This window comes from Rhineura floridana, chromosome 2 (assembly GCF_030035675.1).
Source record: "Rhineura floridana isolate rRhiFlo1 chromosome 2, rRhiFlo1.hap2, whole genome shotgun sequence".
Taxonomy (NCBI): domain Eukaryota; kingdom Metazoa; phylum Chordata; class Lepidosauria; order Squamata; family Rhineuridae; genus Rhineura; species Rhineura floridana.
The window spans coordinates 19273197-19292581 of record NC_084481.1 but is presented as its reverse complement, the minus strand read 5'-3'; the positions used below and the strand labels follow the sequence as shown (position 1 = coordinate 19292581).

Genomic DNA, 19385 nt, shown 5'->3' with positions numbered 1-19385 from the left:
AGACTAATCCAGGTGTAGCCAACATGGTGCCCTCCAGATATTATTGGCATTCCAGTTCCCATCAGCCCCAGACAACATGGCTATGTCAGGAAAAATGGGAATTGGAATCCAGCATCATCTGGAGGGCCACCTATTGGCTACCCTATTGGCATACTAATCTATTGAGTGTGTTTGAGGAGACATGATTCTGTCTCAAGTCAAAGACTTCAGCATTAGGGTCTCCTCCAGCAGCATCACTCTTAATTCCTTCAGAGATGAAATAATCAATAGCCTTTTGAAAGCAACAGGTAGGAGGTCATACAATCATAGAAAATAGAGTTGGAAGGGGCCTCTAAGTCCATTGAGTCCAACACCCTGCTCGAATCCAGCTTAAAGCCTACCCAACCGGTGGCTGTCCAGCGGCCTCTTGAATGCCTCCAGTATTGGAGAGCCCACCACCTCCCTAGGTAATTGGTTCTATTGTTGCACTGCTCTAATAGTTAGGAAGTTTTCCTGATGTTCAGCCGAAATCTAGCTTCCTCTAACTTGTGCCCATTATTCCATGTCCTGTACTCTGAGATGATCAAGAATAGGTCCTAGCCCTCCTCTGTGACGACCTTATATTTGAAGAGTGCTATCATATCTCCACTCAGTCTTGTATTTTTAAACATGCCCAGTTCTTTCACTCTCTCCTCATAGGGCTTTGTTTTCAATCCCCAGATAATCCTTGTTACCCTCCTTTGAACCTGTTCATTTGTCTGCATCCTTCTTTAAGTGCGGTGTCCAGAACTAACCAGCGCCAAAAAGAGGGGAACTAGTACTTCATGTGATTTGGAAACTATACTTCTGTTAATACTGCCTAATATAGCATTTGCCTTTTTTGCAGCTACATTGCACTGTTGGCTCATCTTCAGCTTATGATCAACAACAATTCCAAGATCCGTCTTGCATGTAGTGTCACTGAGCCAAGTGTCCCCCATATAACTGAGCATTTGGTTTCTTTTTCCTTGGTGTAGAACTTTGCACTTATCCCTGTTAAATTTCATTCTCTTGTTTTCAACCCAATGTTCCAGCCTATCAAAATCACTTTGTATTTTAATTATGTACCAATTACCACTTTTTAATGATGCCTCTTAGTAATCTAGCAACTTTCTACTCCCACCCTTTCTCCCACAGTGCTGAGTACTATCAGGGCTGGTACTTGCCTTGAAATAGGAACCTCAGAGAAGTCGCCGCAGCTCTTTAACCTCAAGGGACTGTTGGACTCCAAGCAATAACTCCACCACCTGAGGAGGTACAAAGACTAGTTGCATCCCGAAAATTTATAGAGCATCATTTTTTTTAAAAAAAATCAGCTCATCAGTGTTTTCTAAATAAAGCTGAATGACAGCCAAGTCATTGATCATTGATATGGAGAAAACAAAATGATATACTACGGTGCTACTCCTCTGGAGATCATCACTTTGAAGGGATACCCCAGGTCCATTGTTGAAAAGGGCTCTGTAGAGCATCTGCCTTTAATGCAGGAGATTCTAGATTTAATCCGCAGCATTCATCCCTGGGCATTTCCAGTTAGCGCTGGAAAAGACTTCCTGCCTGGGACCCTGGAGAGCTGCTGCCAATCAGTATAGACAATACTAAGCTAGATAGACCAAAGGTCTGACTCAATATAAGGCAGCTTCCTCTGTTCCTATGTTGAGCTGTTGTGCTATTTTCTGTTAAGAGCGATTCAGTCTGAATCTAGCCTAGCAATCTCACCTCATGGGTCAGTGCTTGTGCCTGTGGTGTGAGTGAAACCGGTCTCCTTTTGATATACAGATGAAGGCATTCATAAACCTAGGAGGAGAAGCACTACAGATAAAAGATACCACTGCCACCACAAAATGTCATATGGGACAAATCTTGTAATTTGTAACAGACATGGCTCGCAAATATTTTAACACACATTGCTCACATGCCCGATTTTCCTCCCTACTGCCAAATTATGCATCTTGATTGGGTCTGGAATCTGTAACCCTCCAGATGTTGCTGGACTACAACTCCCATCATCCCTGATTGTCGGCCATGCTGGCTGCAGCTGATGGGAATTGGAATCCAACAATATTTGGGGGCCCACAAATTCTCTGTCCCTGGGTTTAGACTGAAGTTGTCGTGGACCAGTATTTTATGCAGATAGACCTTTGCAAAACAATGTTTAAACAACAAAAGTAAACAGCAGCATAATTTGAAAGGTGGAGTATGGGAGTGTCTAGAATTGATGGAAGATAGGAACAACTGCCATTATCAAATAGGATACCCATTTTTAGGTTTTAAAAGGTAGAAAGTGAACATTAGAGGACACTCTGTCTTAATATTCTGTCGTGTTAAAACTGTGGAAACATCTGGGTTTGAGAAGTGTCATGAGGCAGGAAGCTGGAAGGTTAATTGCCTGAACTGCTTTACCCACTTTTATACAATTTAAGACACTGTCTATATTTTACGTTGTACAAAAAGAATTTTTGCTGATATCTACATATCTATCTGACAAAATAAAGTACTTCTTCACACAGCACAAATTAAACTATGGAATTCGCTCCCACAAGTGATGGTCACCAACTTGGATGGCTTTAAAAGAGGACTAGACAAATTCATGGAGGATAAGGCTATCCATGGCTACTAGCCATGATGGCTATGCTCTGCCTCCTTACTCGGAGGCAGTATGCTTCCGAATACCAGTTTCTGGAAACTGCAATTGGGGAGGCTGCTCTTGTGCTCAGGTTCTGCTTGCGGGCTTCCCATGGGCATCTGGGAAGAACAAGATGATGGACTAGATGGGCTATGGTCTGATCCAGCCGGCTCTTCTTATATTCTTATGTTCTACAGAAGAGAACTCCAGTAATTATTTTGTCATTGGCAGATGAGACTGCATTATCTTTCCACTGGTCAACACTAATTTTATTGCCAATGATGTTTGATCGATTTTAGGGTAACTTTGTGTCGCTGATTCCGAATATGGCATTGGTTTTGCTAGATTGGCTCTAATTTTTGAGACAATGGATGCCCCCATTGAAAAACATAACAAATTCAAAAAATTTAATGGTCAGGCATAGCCTACCCACAAATGACATGGAAACTGTCTCAAATCATACAAAAGTAAACACATGAAATACCTAAAGGCGTTGTATTCAGTACAATAACATTAAAACAAAGTAAGCTGATTCAGATAATCACAATTAATGCATAGAAAAACGCTGTATGTACGATTTTCTTTTATGTGGGGCATCAGGACAATCACGTTGGAGGCTCCAGCAGTAGTCTGCCATCATGTGTCTGTCCCATCTGCCTTGATACCTTTCCTCCATCACCTTTATATCCTGATGGAACCTCTCCCCTTGTTGCTCACTAAAATCACCAAGATTATCCAGAAATCTGTCTAAGTGGCTATGGAGATAGTGTACCTTTATGCTCATATTAGTACCCAAATGTTTAAAGTTAGCGAGCATGTTTTGCACCAATTCTTCATAATTGTCTGCTTTGTGGTTACCCAAGAAGTTCTTGACAACTGAGACATAACTGCACCAGGCAGAAGCTTCAACATCATTCATAAATTTAGTGAAATTCAAATCATTGATGAGTTTACGAATTTTAGGACCATCAAAGATTCCTGCTTTTAGTTTTTCCATAGTCAGTCCAAGGAACGATCTACAAATGTATTTGAAGCAATCACCATCTTTGTCCAAGGCCTTAACAAATTGCTTCATCAGTCCAAGCTTGATATGGAGTGGTGGGAGAATGATTTTTTCTCTGTCAACCAATGGCTTGTTAATGATGTTTGCTGCACCTACAGTCATGTGTTCCCTTGAAGGCTATGCCACTTTTTCCCAATGATCTCGCTTTGCCCTACTATCCCACAAGCAGATGAAACAAGGGTACGTTGTGTATCCACTTTGCTGCCCAAGCAAGAAGTTCACCATCTTTAGATCAACACAAATAGACCACTGGTGCTCATGATAGCAGAGCTTCTGCAAGACCACTTTGATATTTTCATATTCTTCTTTAAGTTTCGTTGAGTGTGCAATTGGAAGAGATGCATAGCGGTTACCATTGTGCAATAAAACACATTTCAAGCTTCTGGTGGAGCTGTCTATAAAAAGCCGCCAATCTTCTGGTCATTTGGAGAAGAAGTTCAGGAATGTTATTGAAGTATACAAGTTCTTCATCTTGGCTGAAGTATGGAAGAAGTCCCTCCTCTATTGTCCGATAAGCTGTTATGTTAGCTTCCAGCTGTAGACAGTTCTTTTCCATTAGCCTGGATGCTAAAAGTTCAGATGCTTGCTTTGACAGACTGTGGTCTTGTATCAGATCATTGAGTTCTTTTTGGGAGAACTGCTCAGGTGTTGAAAAGCTTTCTTCATATCCACTTCCAGGGCTACCACCTGTGCTACACTCCATGTCCAGCATTTCTTCAACATCTGACAATGGAAGGTCAGGCAGTGAGGTAAACACTGGTATGGGAACGTCTTCGCTGTGTGGCACAGGTCGCCTTGCTGAGTCCAAATCAGGATACTCCCACTTATGTTTCTTGTAGCGATTGAAGCCTTTCACATTCACAACACAAAAATAACAATCATCGTGATGGTTTTGTGGCTCTCTCCACAAGTATCAATATGATATTATATGCAATGGATAAACTTGCAAAACAATGTTCAAGAGTAAAAAGACAGACCAAACCCTGCTGCATATGTCAGCAGCTACAGGTCGTATTGGGGTACAATCGTCATTTGAGGGGTATCCATTATCTCAAAAACTAGAGCCAATTCGGCAAAACTAATGTCATTTTTGGATTTAGCACCCCCAAAATACCCAAAAGTCATTCAAACATCCTTGGCACCTAAAAAAAAATTTTTTTTGTTGGGCTGTGTTGTCTTTGATCACTCCAACTTCTACATTACAAAGAATGGTCAAAATTGGTAGTTTTTATAAGATATAGTTGGAAATCTATTGCTATACACTAACAGCTGGGTGCTGGTAGTGCAGCACAGCTGCCAAATGGCTTGGTTCCCATTGGAAGAGATCTTACCTTTAGAAGAGCCTGCAGCCATGGAGATCTGAGCAGGTCATACAAGACACCAACTCCATTGGCATCTCTCTTATAGAACAAACTCAGCTCATGCAGGACCAGAGATGGAACATGTGATAAACCTAAGCCACAGACAATATAGGTTAATATTTATGGTATCGTTTTTCCAAGTTGAGTGTTTAAAAGATTTTGTATAGATTTTTTGTTGGAACAAGATGTAAAGGAAGGTAATAGTCATGTTGGAGACAGGTTCACCTCAAATGCAAACTATTATCACCTTATGCTTGAAGGCTTAGTATTTGTTGTCTCCCTAAGGTAGCATAGAGCCTTGCCTAAAGCATGAGCCTTTGGCATGAGTCTAAGGGTAAGAACCTAATAGGTTTTGTCCTGCGGCTCTTCAACAATGAGAGAGAGCCTGTGATCCCCAAGATCTACAGGTCCAACAAAGGGACAAGAATGACATAACTGGCAATCTTTGCTAGTGCTGTCTATCTTGAAATCTGAGACAGTGTAATATATAAGGGTGTACCTTGGTAGAAGCTCCCTGGATCCAATCTTTCATTAATTGTTAATAAGTTCGTAGCGTTTCAGTTTTATGTTATATCAATTTTAATAATGGATTTGGGACATTGAGTGGTCACAAATGAAGTTGCTCCATTAATGCAGGGACTTCTGTCTGACCAATGGGACTTCCTCTCCTCTCCCTGCACACTGTTCTGGAGTTTCCTTCAACTCTCTGGAGCAGATTTTTGGGGGGGAGGGAGGGCAGAAGGCATGCGGAAGTACTGGTGCACAGGTGGAAGTCCTTCCACTGATGGGATACCTTTGTTGGATAAACCATTGCCTTTATTTTTTTTAAGACACAGTTGTTGGTTGTTTACTTCCAAAAGAAGGTAAGACTAAATGTCTAGGTAATCATGGACTTAGGCTGCAATCCAATACATGTCGACTCAGAAGTAAGCTCCAGTGGGTTCAGTGGGACTGACTCCCAGGTAAGTGTGCATTGGATTGCAGCCTTAGTCCCTCAGTGCCTAAATCTAACCACAGCAGAAATTTATTCCTTTCTTGTTTCTCATCTGTTATCATCAACAGAAATTTTTATTTAATATTAGATATTTTTAATATTAGATGTTTTATACCCTGCCCTTTCTCCAATATAATTGACTTCATATAATAAATCACTAAGCAACCATATAAAATAAACCATGGCTATAAACCTAACATCACATTAAAATACAATGGAGGAGCAGCATAAATACCTAAAGTTGATTTAAATACCAACATAAAACAAATTGCATTATTCCCGTTAGGATATTGGTTTCATGGAATGGTCCAAAGGTCTATGATGAAGTTTGGAGCTACTCTGATCAGGCCAATGGCTGGATGGGAGAATTTGCCTTTTGAGCTTAGTCTCAAGGTTAGCCAATGGGCATTTTGAAACATGTGCAAACATTTCAATTAAAACAGGTATATCTTTTCAAACAGATGACAGACTTCCCAGTTTATGCAACTGGGCAACTCTAGTCTGGTGTTATGGACAGGGGCAGATTTAAGTAAAAAGAAAAGAAATATCTACTATTACATCCATCTAAAAACATAATAAAAAGGAGAATGAAATAACGGTCTGCACCATTTTCATGGCCACGCAACAGCACAGCTTTCTCCACTGTCTCCTTCATTATTGAAGATTCTCCACATTTCTCTGAGTGGATCATCTGAGTTGTATAATAGCCAGAAGCCTAAATGGAAAACAAAGCAAAAGTAGTAGCCATTTATGGGACTTCAGATAATTAAACATGAGATCTTAATCACATTTTAGAAACAAGACTGAGGTGGATGGCAGGGGAGATACAATTTTTGAAGTTTTTTAACTGTTAGGTGTGTAAAATTTTGGAAACATTTCTGGAATAACTGGGCAAACAAAACACTAAAGAGCTTAATAAAGATTGGGATGCATTTATGATGAGGTATGTTCAAATCTTATTGACAAAGTAAATAAAAAAGGTTTAATTGTTGTACCCTTTTATGGGATAATTTATGTTTAAAATCAGATTGTTTTTATATTGACTTGGGGCTCATCCAGATTAAAAACCCTGGTACAAGTTGTGATCCATTGCACTTACACTGATGAGGTATGCACACTTCTGAGATTCAAAAGAAGTTTATCTTATTTGTATTAAGACAGAAAAATGACACTGATGCAGAGAAAGGAAAGTGCATCACTTTTCTCTCGTTAGATGTCATAGGCATCCTCCAAGAGGTACCTGGACACTCATGTAAAGTAAACCAATTTCAAACAGAAATTGCAATGGATGTACCAGCTGGACGAAAAGCAATTACATTTTCCAACAAACAATTACTGATGGTTTCAAGACTCTGGATAAATGCAACACTCCAGCACCAGAAGCACTATATTGAAGGGTAGGTTTTCTAGAAACTCTGCAACATGAGCAGCTATTGTACATTTGTTGTGTTGAGAGCAACAACAGCTACAAGGAGCAAGCTCATAATGTAAGCCATGAGTTCTCTGACATGCTGATTATCTCAAAATCTGTAAAAATAACTTAAGTGTGTCTAACCTTCAGCATAGCATACATAATGTGAAAATAGCAACTACAGAAGAGGGTAGGTTACATTGGTCATTCTTGCAAAAGGCATATGCCGGAAGAAAACTGCATGGCAGCATTTTATCACCCAAGGAAATTCTCTGCAACAGATGAACTGCACTGTAATTATTTTCTTAAAACAAATGCAGAAATGCTTTTTCGACTGCTTTTGTACTAAGCGTGCACACCCAATTTATTTTAAGCAAAGGATGAAAGAAGAAGAGAATACATTTCTGTAACATAAAGAAAGCAGTTCCTAATTTGCTGTGAAAATTCTGCTATAGTAACACTGTTGTCAGAACTCATACCTGAAAGAGCTTTAACAACACAGAAACAATAAACAGCTTTTGGGAGGTCAGGTAGAATAAGCCGGGTTGGGATTCTCTCATTTGTAGCACAGATGATTCAGCACAGCCTGTGGTTCTGATGGTATTGGATAAAGTCTTTAAAACACACACACACACATCTTGATCTCTGGCTGGAGGCAAGTTACGTGAACATCTTGGTCCTTTTGTAAAAAGTCTTGCTATCTGAACTTACAAGAAATTACTTTGCTTCTATTTAAATGCTGTCATTGACCAGATGAATGTCTTGATGTAAAATTCTTTCATCTCAATCAGGCAATGTTATCACTGCATAAAGCAGGTGCAAAAAAAATACACATATCCCAGTGTGCCTTACCAACAACTCCCCAGCAAAAGTATGCACATATGGTTGCCAGGTCAGAAGCATCCCAAATCTTGAGATTTCAGGGGTGGGCCCTAGTGATGTCACGGGGGCAGGTCGTACTGATGTCACAGGGTGGGCCATAGTGATGTCATGGAGTGGGCCCAAGTGATGTCACAGGGGCATGCCCTAGTGATGTCACTAAGCATGATACCTTACGAATCAATCACAGTTGCTTGGAACATACAATTCAAACAAAAACATTTCTCTGATTGGAAATTAAGATAGAAATCTTAGCTAAAAGATATAGCCTGGGTAAAGAACATTTAATCTAGCCTACTTGCTTCTGGCAAGAAGGGTTTAAGTGCCCTCAGGCCAGGAGAGTCACCAGAAGGCCATTGTAGAAAGAAAGGAGCCATGTTGTGGATATGTTAGATGGCGCACTCAAGAGTAAAGATGGATGACCCTGAAGGCTGCAATTCTAAACACACTTACTAAGCCCCATAGAACTCAATAGGACTTACTTCTCAGTAGATATGGTTTTGATTGTCTGTTGGTGAAGCTTGACTAGGGATCCTCTGCAAAGATGTCCATATCCAAGCAGGGTAGGCAACCCGCTGGCTGGAATGCCCTGCCCCTACCTTTTTACATGGCTGCTCCAAACTTCTTTACAAATTTGAGCATGTCAGAAAGAGGTCTGAGAAATGAATAAGAGTAAGAAGATTCTCTACCCTTTTTCTGTCTACCTTGTGGGCTGCTATAAACTCACTTTGACAGTCAACACAATTCCAGTGAGTAATAATTGACAGAGAGAAAACACATATGATCTACCTTCACAGACAGCAGCTTGGGAACAACAGTTGCAGCCACACTTCCCAGTATGTAAATTATCTTTTGCCACAATTAGGTAAGAAACAAACTGTCATGCAACCAACAAGGTGCATCATCAGTGGATTTAAAAGGGTTGATCTGAGCACATGAAACCACTGTTGTTGCTTCTATGGGTGTAAGGGAGTGAGGTTAAAGGTAAATGAAATAGAAACAGAAAAACAAAAGACAGTGATGATTTCCTAAATGCAATACCATACCAACCACAACAAAATTGCTAGAAGTAAGGCAGAAAACTCAGCATCCCACAACCAGTCAGGATTCTTAAGCAAAAACCAAAACTAAAAAAATTCTGGCAGCCAGTCAGCCAAGATCACAGAAATCCCCATGCAGCACAACCTGACTAAGGCACTGCAGTTAGTGCGAAATGCTGTGGCATGATTGCTGACAAGACTGATACCCTATAAGCACATAATACCTCTGCACTGGTTGCTGATTTGCTACCAGGCCAAGTTCAAGGTGTGCTTTCCATGTTACGGGTGCCACATAGTACTTGTTCTGCTCTTGTAAGATATCAATCGTTTTAGTGTGGGAGCTACACTTTGGAACTCCCTACCTATTGTGCTCTTTTCAGCACCTGCTAAAGGCATTTAGAAGCTACTGTGTATTTTATCTGTTTTTAACTCATTGTTGGTTTTATTATATTGAATGTTTTTAACTGTTTTTGCCAATAATTTTATTAACTCCTTCTGTAAACCGCTTAGAGATTTTTTTACAATAAAGTGGTATATAAATCTTGTAAATAAAATACATAGATAGATTTTGGAGTCACTGTGGCCCTTGGGCCTCTTTCCACTTTTAGGAACAAAGGAATCTACCTTATACTGACTGAGGCCATTTGATACCATCTAGGTCAGTATGTATTGTATGTATGTATGTACTGTCCCATAGCCGAAGCTCTCTGGGCGGTTTACAGCAATTAATGACATGGACTAGCATTGGCTCTCCAGGATTCAGGGAATTGTCTTTTCCAGAAATTGAATTTTGGACCTTTGCATGCAAAGCATATGCCCTGCCACTGAGCTATAGCCATTCCCGTTTAAAAAAGTATCTTTTAAAATTGTTCTTTTCAATTCACTAATGAATTCACAGCATACCTAGAGCAGATTCACATCATTCATTTAAAGCACATTCAACACACATTTGAAGCACATGAATCCCACTACAGAATCATGGGAACTGTAGTTTGTTAAGGGTAATGGGAACAATAACTGTGAAGGGGAAACTATACTTCCCAGGATTCTTTAGGGAAAATAATGTGCTTTAAATGCGAGTTGGATGTGCTTTAAATGTATTGTGTGGATCTCCTTAATAAACTTTGCTTGCATATAAATCATTTTAATTAATTTTTTAAAATGGAAATGAGCTATAAAGTTTACTGGGTGACCATGAGCTACTCACCATCTCTCAGCCTATCTGCTCCTCAGGATGAAAACAACAGAGGGTAACCATGACCACCCCAAGGAAGAAGGACACACTTAAAATGTAAAGGAAATAATAATCTACAACCAGTGTGAAATCAAATACTTATTGGGACACAGTATGAAGAAATATTTATATAAGCATGACTAGCAAAGATATTTATTATTTACACAACCTGTAAAGATATTTGTAGTGCAATCCAATGATTGTTTACTCAGAAGCAAGTCCCAATATATTCAATGAGACTTACTCAAACAGGGAAGCATGCACAGAACTGCAGCCTCACGTGATAAGGAACACTCACCCAACCCAAAACTCAGAATCAAGCTGTTTTGCAACTGTTTGTACTTTTTATGGTTATTGGATTTTAAAGGGATTTATTTCTTGTTGGGAGCTGCCACACACACACACACATACACACATGCGAGATGTAAAAATACATAAACCCCATACAGTAGTTTATTGCCAAGCAGTGATACCTATGTAAGCCCTGCCTAATTGCTTTAAAAATAGGATTGGAGGGGAAGAGAAATATTTATAACACAAGCACAATCCTTTGGTACTGGATGTTGATAGTAAACAAGATCAGAATGACTACTGATTGTGAGTTACCTACAGATATGTGAAAGACATAATACCTCCCGATGACAGGAAAATTATCACACATCTATTGACTGCCACCCAGTTAACCAGGATTTAGGACTGAGTCCATGTAGTGGTTAAGGTGTTGGACTATGACCTGGGAGAGCAGGGTTCGAATCCCCACACAGCCATGAAGCTCACTGGGTGACCTTGGGCCAGTCACTGCCTCTCAGCCTCAGAGGAAGGCAATGGTAAACCCCCTCTGAATACCACTTACCATGAATACCCTATTCATAGAGGTCGCCATTAGTCGGAATTGACTTGAAGGCTGTCCATTTCATTTTCTATATAGTTAATCTTATCGTAAGATAGGGAAAATATAAAAGAAGGAAAGCAACAAAATAATTCATTTATATGGAGTGGAGTCTGTTCACTCATTACTGAAATTAGAAGGTACAAGATGCAGTATAAGCTGCATGTTTTGTTAGGTACAATCCAACTCACTTCTTTTGCCCTCCCCCTTCCTTGTTCTTGATCTCCTGTAATTTTATTTATTTTGGAATGAATTAAATGAATGAGAAAATAATGTTAATAACTGTTTACTTATGCTCTTAATACTGTTTTGACTTGCTGTTCTGTTGTGTTTGTGTGTTGTTTGAGGGAAAGGTTATTATGATTAACATGTAATTGTGATGAATACGTCATTTATTTATTTAGTACTACTTACTAACGTATTTCCCACATGGAATTTTTGGCATATTAAAATAATATATATATTTTTAAAAAGGTAGCTACAAACCTGACGTTTTGGTAGAATAAAAGTCAGGCACTCCATGGGTTGTGTTCAGGTACTACTCAGAGTAGACCCATTAAAATTAATTAACCTGAGTCATGTCCATTAACTTCAGCAGGTCTACTCTGAGGACTAGCACTGAATACCACCACTGGATATAGAATATTACTGAGATGTTGAAAAATATCTATTAAGAAACAGTTTTTTCTATACACACACACGTCCCAAATTTTAGCACCTTTGAAAATTAAATTCAAACCATCTTTATTTTTACCATTTTTTAAAGAATCTTGGACACATTTTTTAATCTAGCAAGAAAGAAAATAGCTGGACTGTGGACCCCATTCATTTATCATCATCAGCTCCCACCAGAGGAAACAAAAAAGCTTACCAGGTATTAAGTTGCAGGTAAATTTCACAGCGGCTGTGGAGAAACTCTTCTACACAATGCCTTGCTGATCCTGAAAGGGAGCATGATTTCTTATCAGAATTTGCAACAGCCCAGTCTCCTGGAATTACCAAGGAAAATACTGGTTGGATGTCAGTAACCTATGTCACCTTACTGCGCTAACCTAGGGAGAGCCTTTTTAATCCACAGAAACGTAAACTCAGCTCAACTCATTACCAAGGAGAGAACAAAGCTTCTTAACCATTACATAAAAATCAGCTCGACATTTTTATTTTTTGCCTAATTTCATTGTACCTCCTTCATTTGGAATTGATTCTAACGCATGGATAGATTAGTTTGCCTGCATTTTCACAGAAGTAGGATGGGCAACAAAAACGTTCATATTCAAGCTGCAGTCTTTCAAAGACATACCCATTTAGGCAAATGGGAAATATTTAAATTCAGAGTCTGAGAAGAAAGGGGGGAGGAATCAAGTTCTTTCTTAGCCAGGAACAACATTAACGTTGCTGCAGAGCTTTCTATTGTAGCTCAAGTCACTGAAACAAATCTATGCCGGTTTGATTATGGGATTCTCTTCAGATAATAATGATCTCATAATGAAATGGACAAGGAATATCCAACTCAGACACTCGAGGGGCTTCCAGCAATTAGTGATCTAAAGACAATTCTAGAATAGAATTATATGAAGTTATGAAAAGTAAAATAAAATGTAGTTCTTGAACATTTTAAGATACACAGTATGCGCTACAAGCTTCTAATTTACTGGCTCCTGAACATTTAAATGGGGAAAGTTTTACAGCGCATTCAGGAGTCAGTCCCATCCAGTGAGTCAGTTCAGAAATGACAGAGCAACATTCTCTTTAATGTTCAGCTGTGCAAAAATTAAATTAAGCCTAAATTCAGATGCAAGATGAATAGGGTTGTGTATCAATTACTTTATCTTAGGTGGATATTCTATTTATAGATGATTATTTTCATCAGGAGTAAAGGGACTGAACATAAAACTGCCAACATTGTAACGCTTTATACAAACCTATGGTGTGACCACACGTTGCATAGTGTTTAGTTCTGGTCACGGTATCACGATGTTGCAGAGTGGAAAAGGTGCAGACAGAAAGGCAACCAAAATTATCAGGGGGTGGAGCAACTCCTCTAAGAGGAAACATTTGGGGCTATATTTAGTTTTGAAAAAGGAGGAAGTATTATAATAATACAGGGTGTGGAGAGAGGTTTTTCTCCCTCTCATGTAATTGAAATGAAACTGAACGGTGGCAGATTCAGGACAGACAGAAAGAAGTACATCACACAGTGCACAATTAAAACTATGGAACTTGCTTCTACAAGATGTAGCAACGGCAACCAACATAGAGAGCTTAAAAAAAGGATTAGACACCAAAAAATATCAAAAATCACACACTAAAATTCTGAAAATTTATCCAAAGCTCTAGGTAGCTGATTTGTTTGAGGAAGACCTGTACATAGACTATTCACATATTTTTTCCATAGGTGGGTTATAACCAATGAACTTCTGTTTACTGTTTCAGAAATCCTTAACCCAAGCACCATCTGGTTCAAGTTATTCAGTTTTTGTGAACCTTGTTATACCCGAAGTATCCAAGTAATTTTTTCTTGAAGTTGCAGAATTCCATAACTTAAAGTACCTCTCTCTTAATAGAGGAATTTTTCTTTTCCAGTATTTTGCCTAAAGTATCCTTGCCACTAAGATCATGTAATACAGCAGTTTATATGTTCAGGAACTGCATCTTTCAAGTAAATTACTAAAAATGTTTTAGGATTTAGCTGAACTGGATATATCAAATTCTCTCTTATATTATATGCAGTTTCCTGCCAGTACTTTTTTTGCCTCAAGACAATCCCACCAACAATGGATAAAATCTGCTTTGGTCATGTTGCATTTCCAGCATTTGTATCCACGTATTTTGCAATGGTCCACAAACTAATGCATTTAAACATTATTCTATTCATTATCCATATAATATATTCTAGATATTCCAAGCAGGGTTAAATACTACATTGTCCATAACTTTACTGAGTTATCAGTGTTAATGAAGCTGTTTATTTGTTGATATTGCCCCAGATCTTTCTCCATGTATCATCTGAAATAGAAGCTTCAATGTTTTCCATTTTGCTCTATAATCCACCTGCCTAATCTATCTCATCATATGAGTTCTCTTGATTTAATTTTGACTTTTTTTCATTCCCCACCCCCAAATTATTTTTTCAATATTGATTATGTCTCAAGCCTTCTGGGTGAGATCTTAACTAGCTGTTTAAAAAGCCTCTTAACATGGAAATGCTCAAACAGAATCCCTCATTTGAGCCAGAGAGTTAACCTGGTTGTTAGAGATCCAGTCCTTAAATTTCTCAATATCGACTTGCTGCCAGTGGAGAATCAACTTAGAGTACTGTTTTTATTAAGTTGTGGATGGAATAAAATGGAGCCAATTGGTGAACTTAATGAACACCAATAATTTTTAAATTTGTCCCACATTTTCTATAGAGCTGTAACTTGCTAAAACTTCTTAACACATTTTGATGAGTTGTAGTGAGTTAAACTAATTCAAAAATTATTTAAGATAATCTTTCACTGCAAGTAATAGAACTTTACATGACCTTCTGACAGCATTTCAGCTTTTACCATTAATGTCCATAAGTACCTTAACAAAACAACCCTAGTTATATTTGTTAGCAAACTACTTCCTGTGTGCTCAGGACTGCAGTACTAGGGCCAGATTTGTTCTAGCATTACTGCAATCGTCATCCTACAAACTCACTTCCAAAATGACTCCAAATGCTATTATTGAGAATGAAATAGGCTATTTAAACCATGAAATTATTTTAAAATCTGCAATTCTTGCTTTGTCAAGTGTAACTCTGTTAGCTAAGGGAGGTAAATTGAAATATCCTTTAAAACAAATATTAATCACAGCAGAATTAATCACTACTCTCTTAACAGAAGAACCACCTTCGAGTGATTAGGAAACAGCAATGAGATTTATATTAATTCACAAAAGAAATCACAGAATTATTCTTTATTATGAAAACTGCTCCATTTACAATCACTGATCCCACCATTTTTTTAAATAAAGGAACTACACACAAACCATGATTCAGATTTCCAGAAGTTATTTGCACTGCCTGTACTAGTTTGTTAATTTTAACCAGAAGAATATTTTTCATAACTCCCACTCATCTGTGAGACATAGTAAAGAACAGCACCTATTGTATCCAATGTCAGCTAACGGTATTTATATAAACCAAGAGAAAAATCACACGAACAATGGCATGAATGTTTTGTGGGTCTCTTTTTTTAAACAATACTTCAACAAAAATAACATTTTTGAAAGCTTTTCCTTTTATGAAACAAGCATAGCAGAAGACAGGCACTCAGTGCCCCAGCACGCTAAGCCAGTATCTCCTCCTTGATTGAGCATATATTTATTCAAATAGATCACATTGTCACCCTTCTATAATCTGAGGTTCATACAAGGAAATTGTTCCATTCATAAATTGTGTATTTCATTCAGTTTGAGTCTTAGATTGCAAACGATCAGAAGAGGAATTGAAGCCATGAGTTCTATAAACAGATTAAATATCAAATTCAGTGCTGACGTTCACAGTGACCAGTACACTTTTATGTTAGAGTAAGCATAAACAGAACCCAGGTCCTATATTCTATCATGCTGGAGATAGTAATCCCACTATATTTAGAAGGTTTTCACAGCAGTATTTGCAGCTCCTATCTGTAACCCTACTTTCGGGGGTGGGGGGGCAGGGGATCAATAGCTCTTTTTGAGCTAGTAAGTGCAGCTGGTTACATGGGTCAACCTTTTTCCTTAGTGGATACACAGACCCAGGCAGTTTAATCTAGAAAGAAACCAAGTGGTTTCATTGTGCACTTTAGACCTTCTAAAGCACAAAGTAGTACCGTCCTCTTCAAAGGAAGAAGCAGCATATTCCCGGACTATGCTTTTATTTGAATTCCATGTAGATGCCACGCTATGCATTGCTTTTGTGGAGGAACCCCCCCCCAAAAGTCAATCTTGCCACTTTGAAGGATATTTTTCCTTGCGAGCTGCCCTGAAAAGTATCTTTTTTTGTTTCCTCTGTCTTTTCTCTGATACTAGAGAATTACTTTTTCTGTTTTCAAAGGTCTTAGAATTGCATCCACAGCATGATGATTCTCAAGCCATTTTAAGTGCATTTCAGTAAAGAAGGATAAAACTCTGTTCAGAAGTATCTTCTATAGTCAGGTGAATGATTTAGGTAAGCTTCTCATGTTGAATCTGGTAATAACATGCCTGTACGGTTTAAAAAAAATAAGAATTAACGGAAAGCACCATTTTCTGTGGGTTAGATCCAGACTAAGCTAGGTTATTCATTTTATTTAACAGGATGTATATACAGCTTAATGATCAAAACCTCTAAGCATAAAATGTAAAATATACATTAAAATTACTGATAACATCAGCTGTTAAAAACAAGTAAGCCTCAACATTTTCAAAATAAAATCAGCAGTTTTTAAAATATATAATTTCATCTTATTATGTACATTAAAATACATCTCAAATTTACATGGGTAAAAAGGTTAAGGTGTCTCCGCACTTACAGTGCGAGTCGTTTCCGACTCTTAGGGTGACGTCTTGCGACGTTTACTAGGCAGACCGTATATATGGGGTGGGATTGCCAGTTCCCCGGCCTTTCTTTACCCCTGTCAGGCCCAGGATGTGACTCAGGAACCAGACCAACGGCTGTAGTTAATTCGTGTTTTATTAGGGTAATGTCCAAACAAAGACTGCGTTTTCTCATGAAGCAATACAGGGATACAGGTCCTGCGGCATTGGGAGAAAGTTGACAGAGCAAGGGACTTCTTCCCGCCTGTTCTTTAAGAAGGGGCCAAACGGGCGCGCAATCTTTCGCTCCTCCTTAACTGCCCCTCAGGTACTGCCCGCCTTTCCCCCCTTCTCTCCTGTCTTTTCAGCTGTCTGCGTGTGCGTGGTGAGGGGGGAAGCATTACCCCCTCCTCTTCTGAAGTTTCCGATTCCAGGATGGGGGATAGGGGAGGGGCTGATGGTAAACTACCACCCCGCTTTTCGGCTGTGAGCAGCCCTCCCTCTTCCCCCTCTTGCTCTGAGCCTGAAAGAGGGGGAGGCGTGAGAATGTCCAGGGAGGGCTCAGGCTCCCCGTTGCTAAGCGACCTTATCACTGGCAGTTCCTCTGTTTCGTCTTCGCTCCAAAGGGGGGAAGTTCCTCCCCCTTCCCTCTGCCATCCATCCGAATACTCTTCTCCCAACTCTCCGGGATCCAGCTCCCTGGGATTGGGACCCCAGTTCTGCCTTCCGACACCCCCCCAGCATATGCCGGGTACTCATTTTACCGACCACGGATGGATGGAAGGCTGAGTGGACCTCGACCCCTTTTACCGGAGATTCGACTTCCTCCGGCCGTGAGCAGAGCTTCGGCTGCGTTACCGCCGCTTACCACTCGGCTTGCATAAAAAAAGTTTTTAACAGACCCCGACAACAGTACAGTGAAGGGGTCTGCCTAATAGTGGGAAGGGTTCCAAAATGTAGGATGAACTTGTAATTGATGACTAACTTATCCCACTGGTTTCAATGAGAACCAAATTTTATTTTATTTATTTATTTTATTTAATTTATATACCGCCCTAAGCCCAAGGGCTCTCTGGGCAGTGTACATAACAATAAAGCAATCAGAAAATATATAAATACAATAATACAATAGAATCAAAACCAAACAGACATGAACAAAATAATCAGAGCAGCAGCAAAATACATCAATAAATATTAATAGTACGCATTAAAATGCCTGGGAATATAAAAAGGTTTTCACCTGGCGCCGAAAAGATAGCAGCGTCGGCGCCAGGCGCACCTCATCAGGGAGACCATTCCACAGTTCGGGAGCCACAACCAAAAAGGCCCTATTTCTAGTCACCACCCTCCGAGCTTCTCGATGGGATGGTACTCGGAGGAGGGCCTTAGATGTTGAGCGCAGTGTACGGGTAGTTTCATATTGGGAGAGGCGTTCCACCAGGTATTGCGGTCCCATGCCGTGTAAGGCTTTATAGGTCAAAAACAGCACTTTGAATTTAGCCCGGAAACAAATAGGAAGCCAGTGCAGACGGGCCAGAACAGGTGTTATATGAGTGGACCTTCTGGTCCGCGTCAACAATCTGGCCGCTGCATTCTGGACTAACTGTAGTTTCCGAACTGTCTTCAAGGGCAGCCCAACGTAGAGCGCATTGCAGTAGTCCAATCTAGAAGTTACCAGAGCATGAACGACTGAGGCGAGGTCGTCACTGTCCAGATAGGGACGTAGCTGGGCTACCAATCGAAGATGGTAGAAAGCGTTCCGTGCCACTGAGGCTACCTGAACTAATTTAGACTAGTAGGGAATAAGCTTGTGGGACATACATCTGAATGGAGATGCACAGGATTGCACTGTTAATCTAGATCCAACTCTGACAATAGGCAATAGTTAGGGTCTTCTATTTTCTCCTCTCCACCCCTTTAAATACGGATACGATTCATGTAATCAGTGGTGCTGTTGCTTTATGAGCTCTCCTCCAATGAGTGGCACCACATAAAGGCTATTTCATGCAACCAGTTCTATCAAGTTATACAATTTTATGGTCTGGTTCTTTTTACCAAGAAGTATCTTTTCATGTCTACTCCCATGAAACTAGATAATACATGTTTAACTTTGAGCAATGTCAGCATAATGCTCCATCTCCTTATAACCTTTTGCACATTTTAATACAGCTTTGTAGTTTTTATATTTCCTAGTTAGCAGCTACTGCTGCTTACAACATTAAGGGCTAAAGTCTGTGGACCTCATCTTTGCTATCAAAACTTATTGGAGATCCAACAAACAGTTCTAGATATAAATGTTGATATATACAGAATAAATACTAGTTGAACATCATAAATAACATTATTT

The 19385-nt window shown here is 39.4% G+C and overlaps 2 protein-coding genes across 4 annotated transcripts in view; both read right to left on the bottom strand.

The window, feature by feature from the left end:
- The window catches only part of MPP4 (MAGUK p55 scaffold protein 4), a 56470-nt gene extending 48835 nt beyond the window's left edge, over nucleotides 1-7635 (bottom strand). The window contains 5 exon segments of the mRNA XM_061607509.1: nucleotides 1185-1265; nucleotides 1738-1815; nucleotides 5039-5160; nucleotides 6669-6777; nucleotides 7618-7635. Coding sequence (XP_061463493.1) covers nucleotides 1185-1265; nucleotides 1738-1815; nucleotides 5039-5160; nucleotides 6669-6777; nucleotides 7618-7635 — 408 coding nt within the window.
- Nucleotides 7636-15442: 7807 nt separating this feature from the next.
- The window catches only part of ALS2 (alsin Rho guanine nucleotide exchange factor ALS2), a 64219-nt gene continuing 60276 nt past the window's right edge, over nucleotides 15443-19385 (bottom strand). For all 3 annotated transcript variants that reach the window (XM_061607975.1, XM_061607978.1, XM_061607976.1), the window contains one exon: nucleotides 15443-16726. In XM_061607975.1, the coding sequence (XP_061463959.1) occupies nucleotides 16688-16726 (39 nt within the window). In that variant the 3' untranslated portion in view covers nucleotides 15443-16687. The remainder of the gene's footprint in view (nucleotides 16727-19385) is intronic.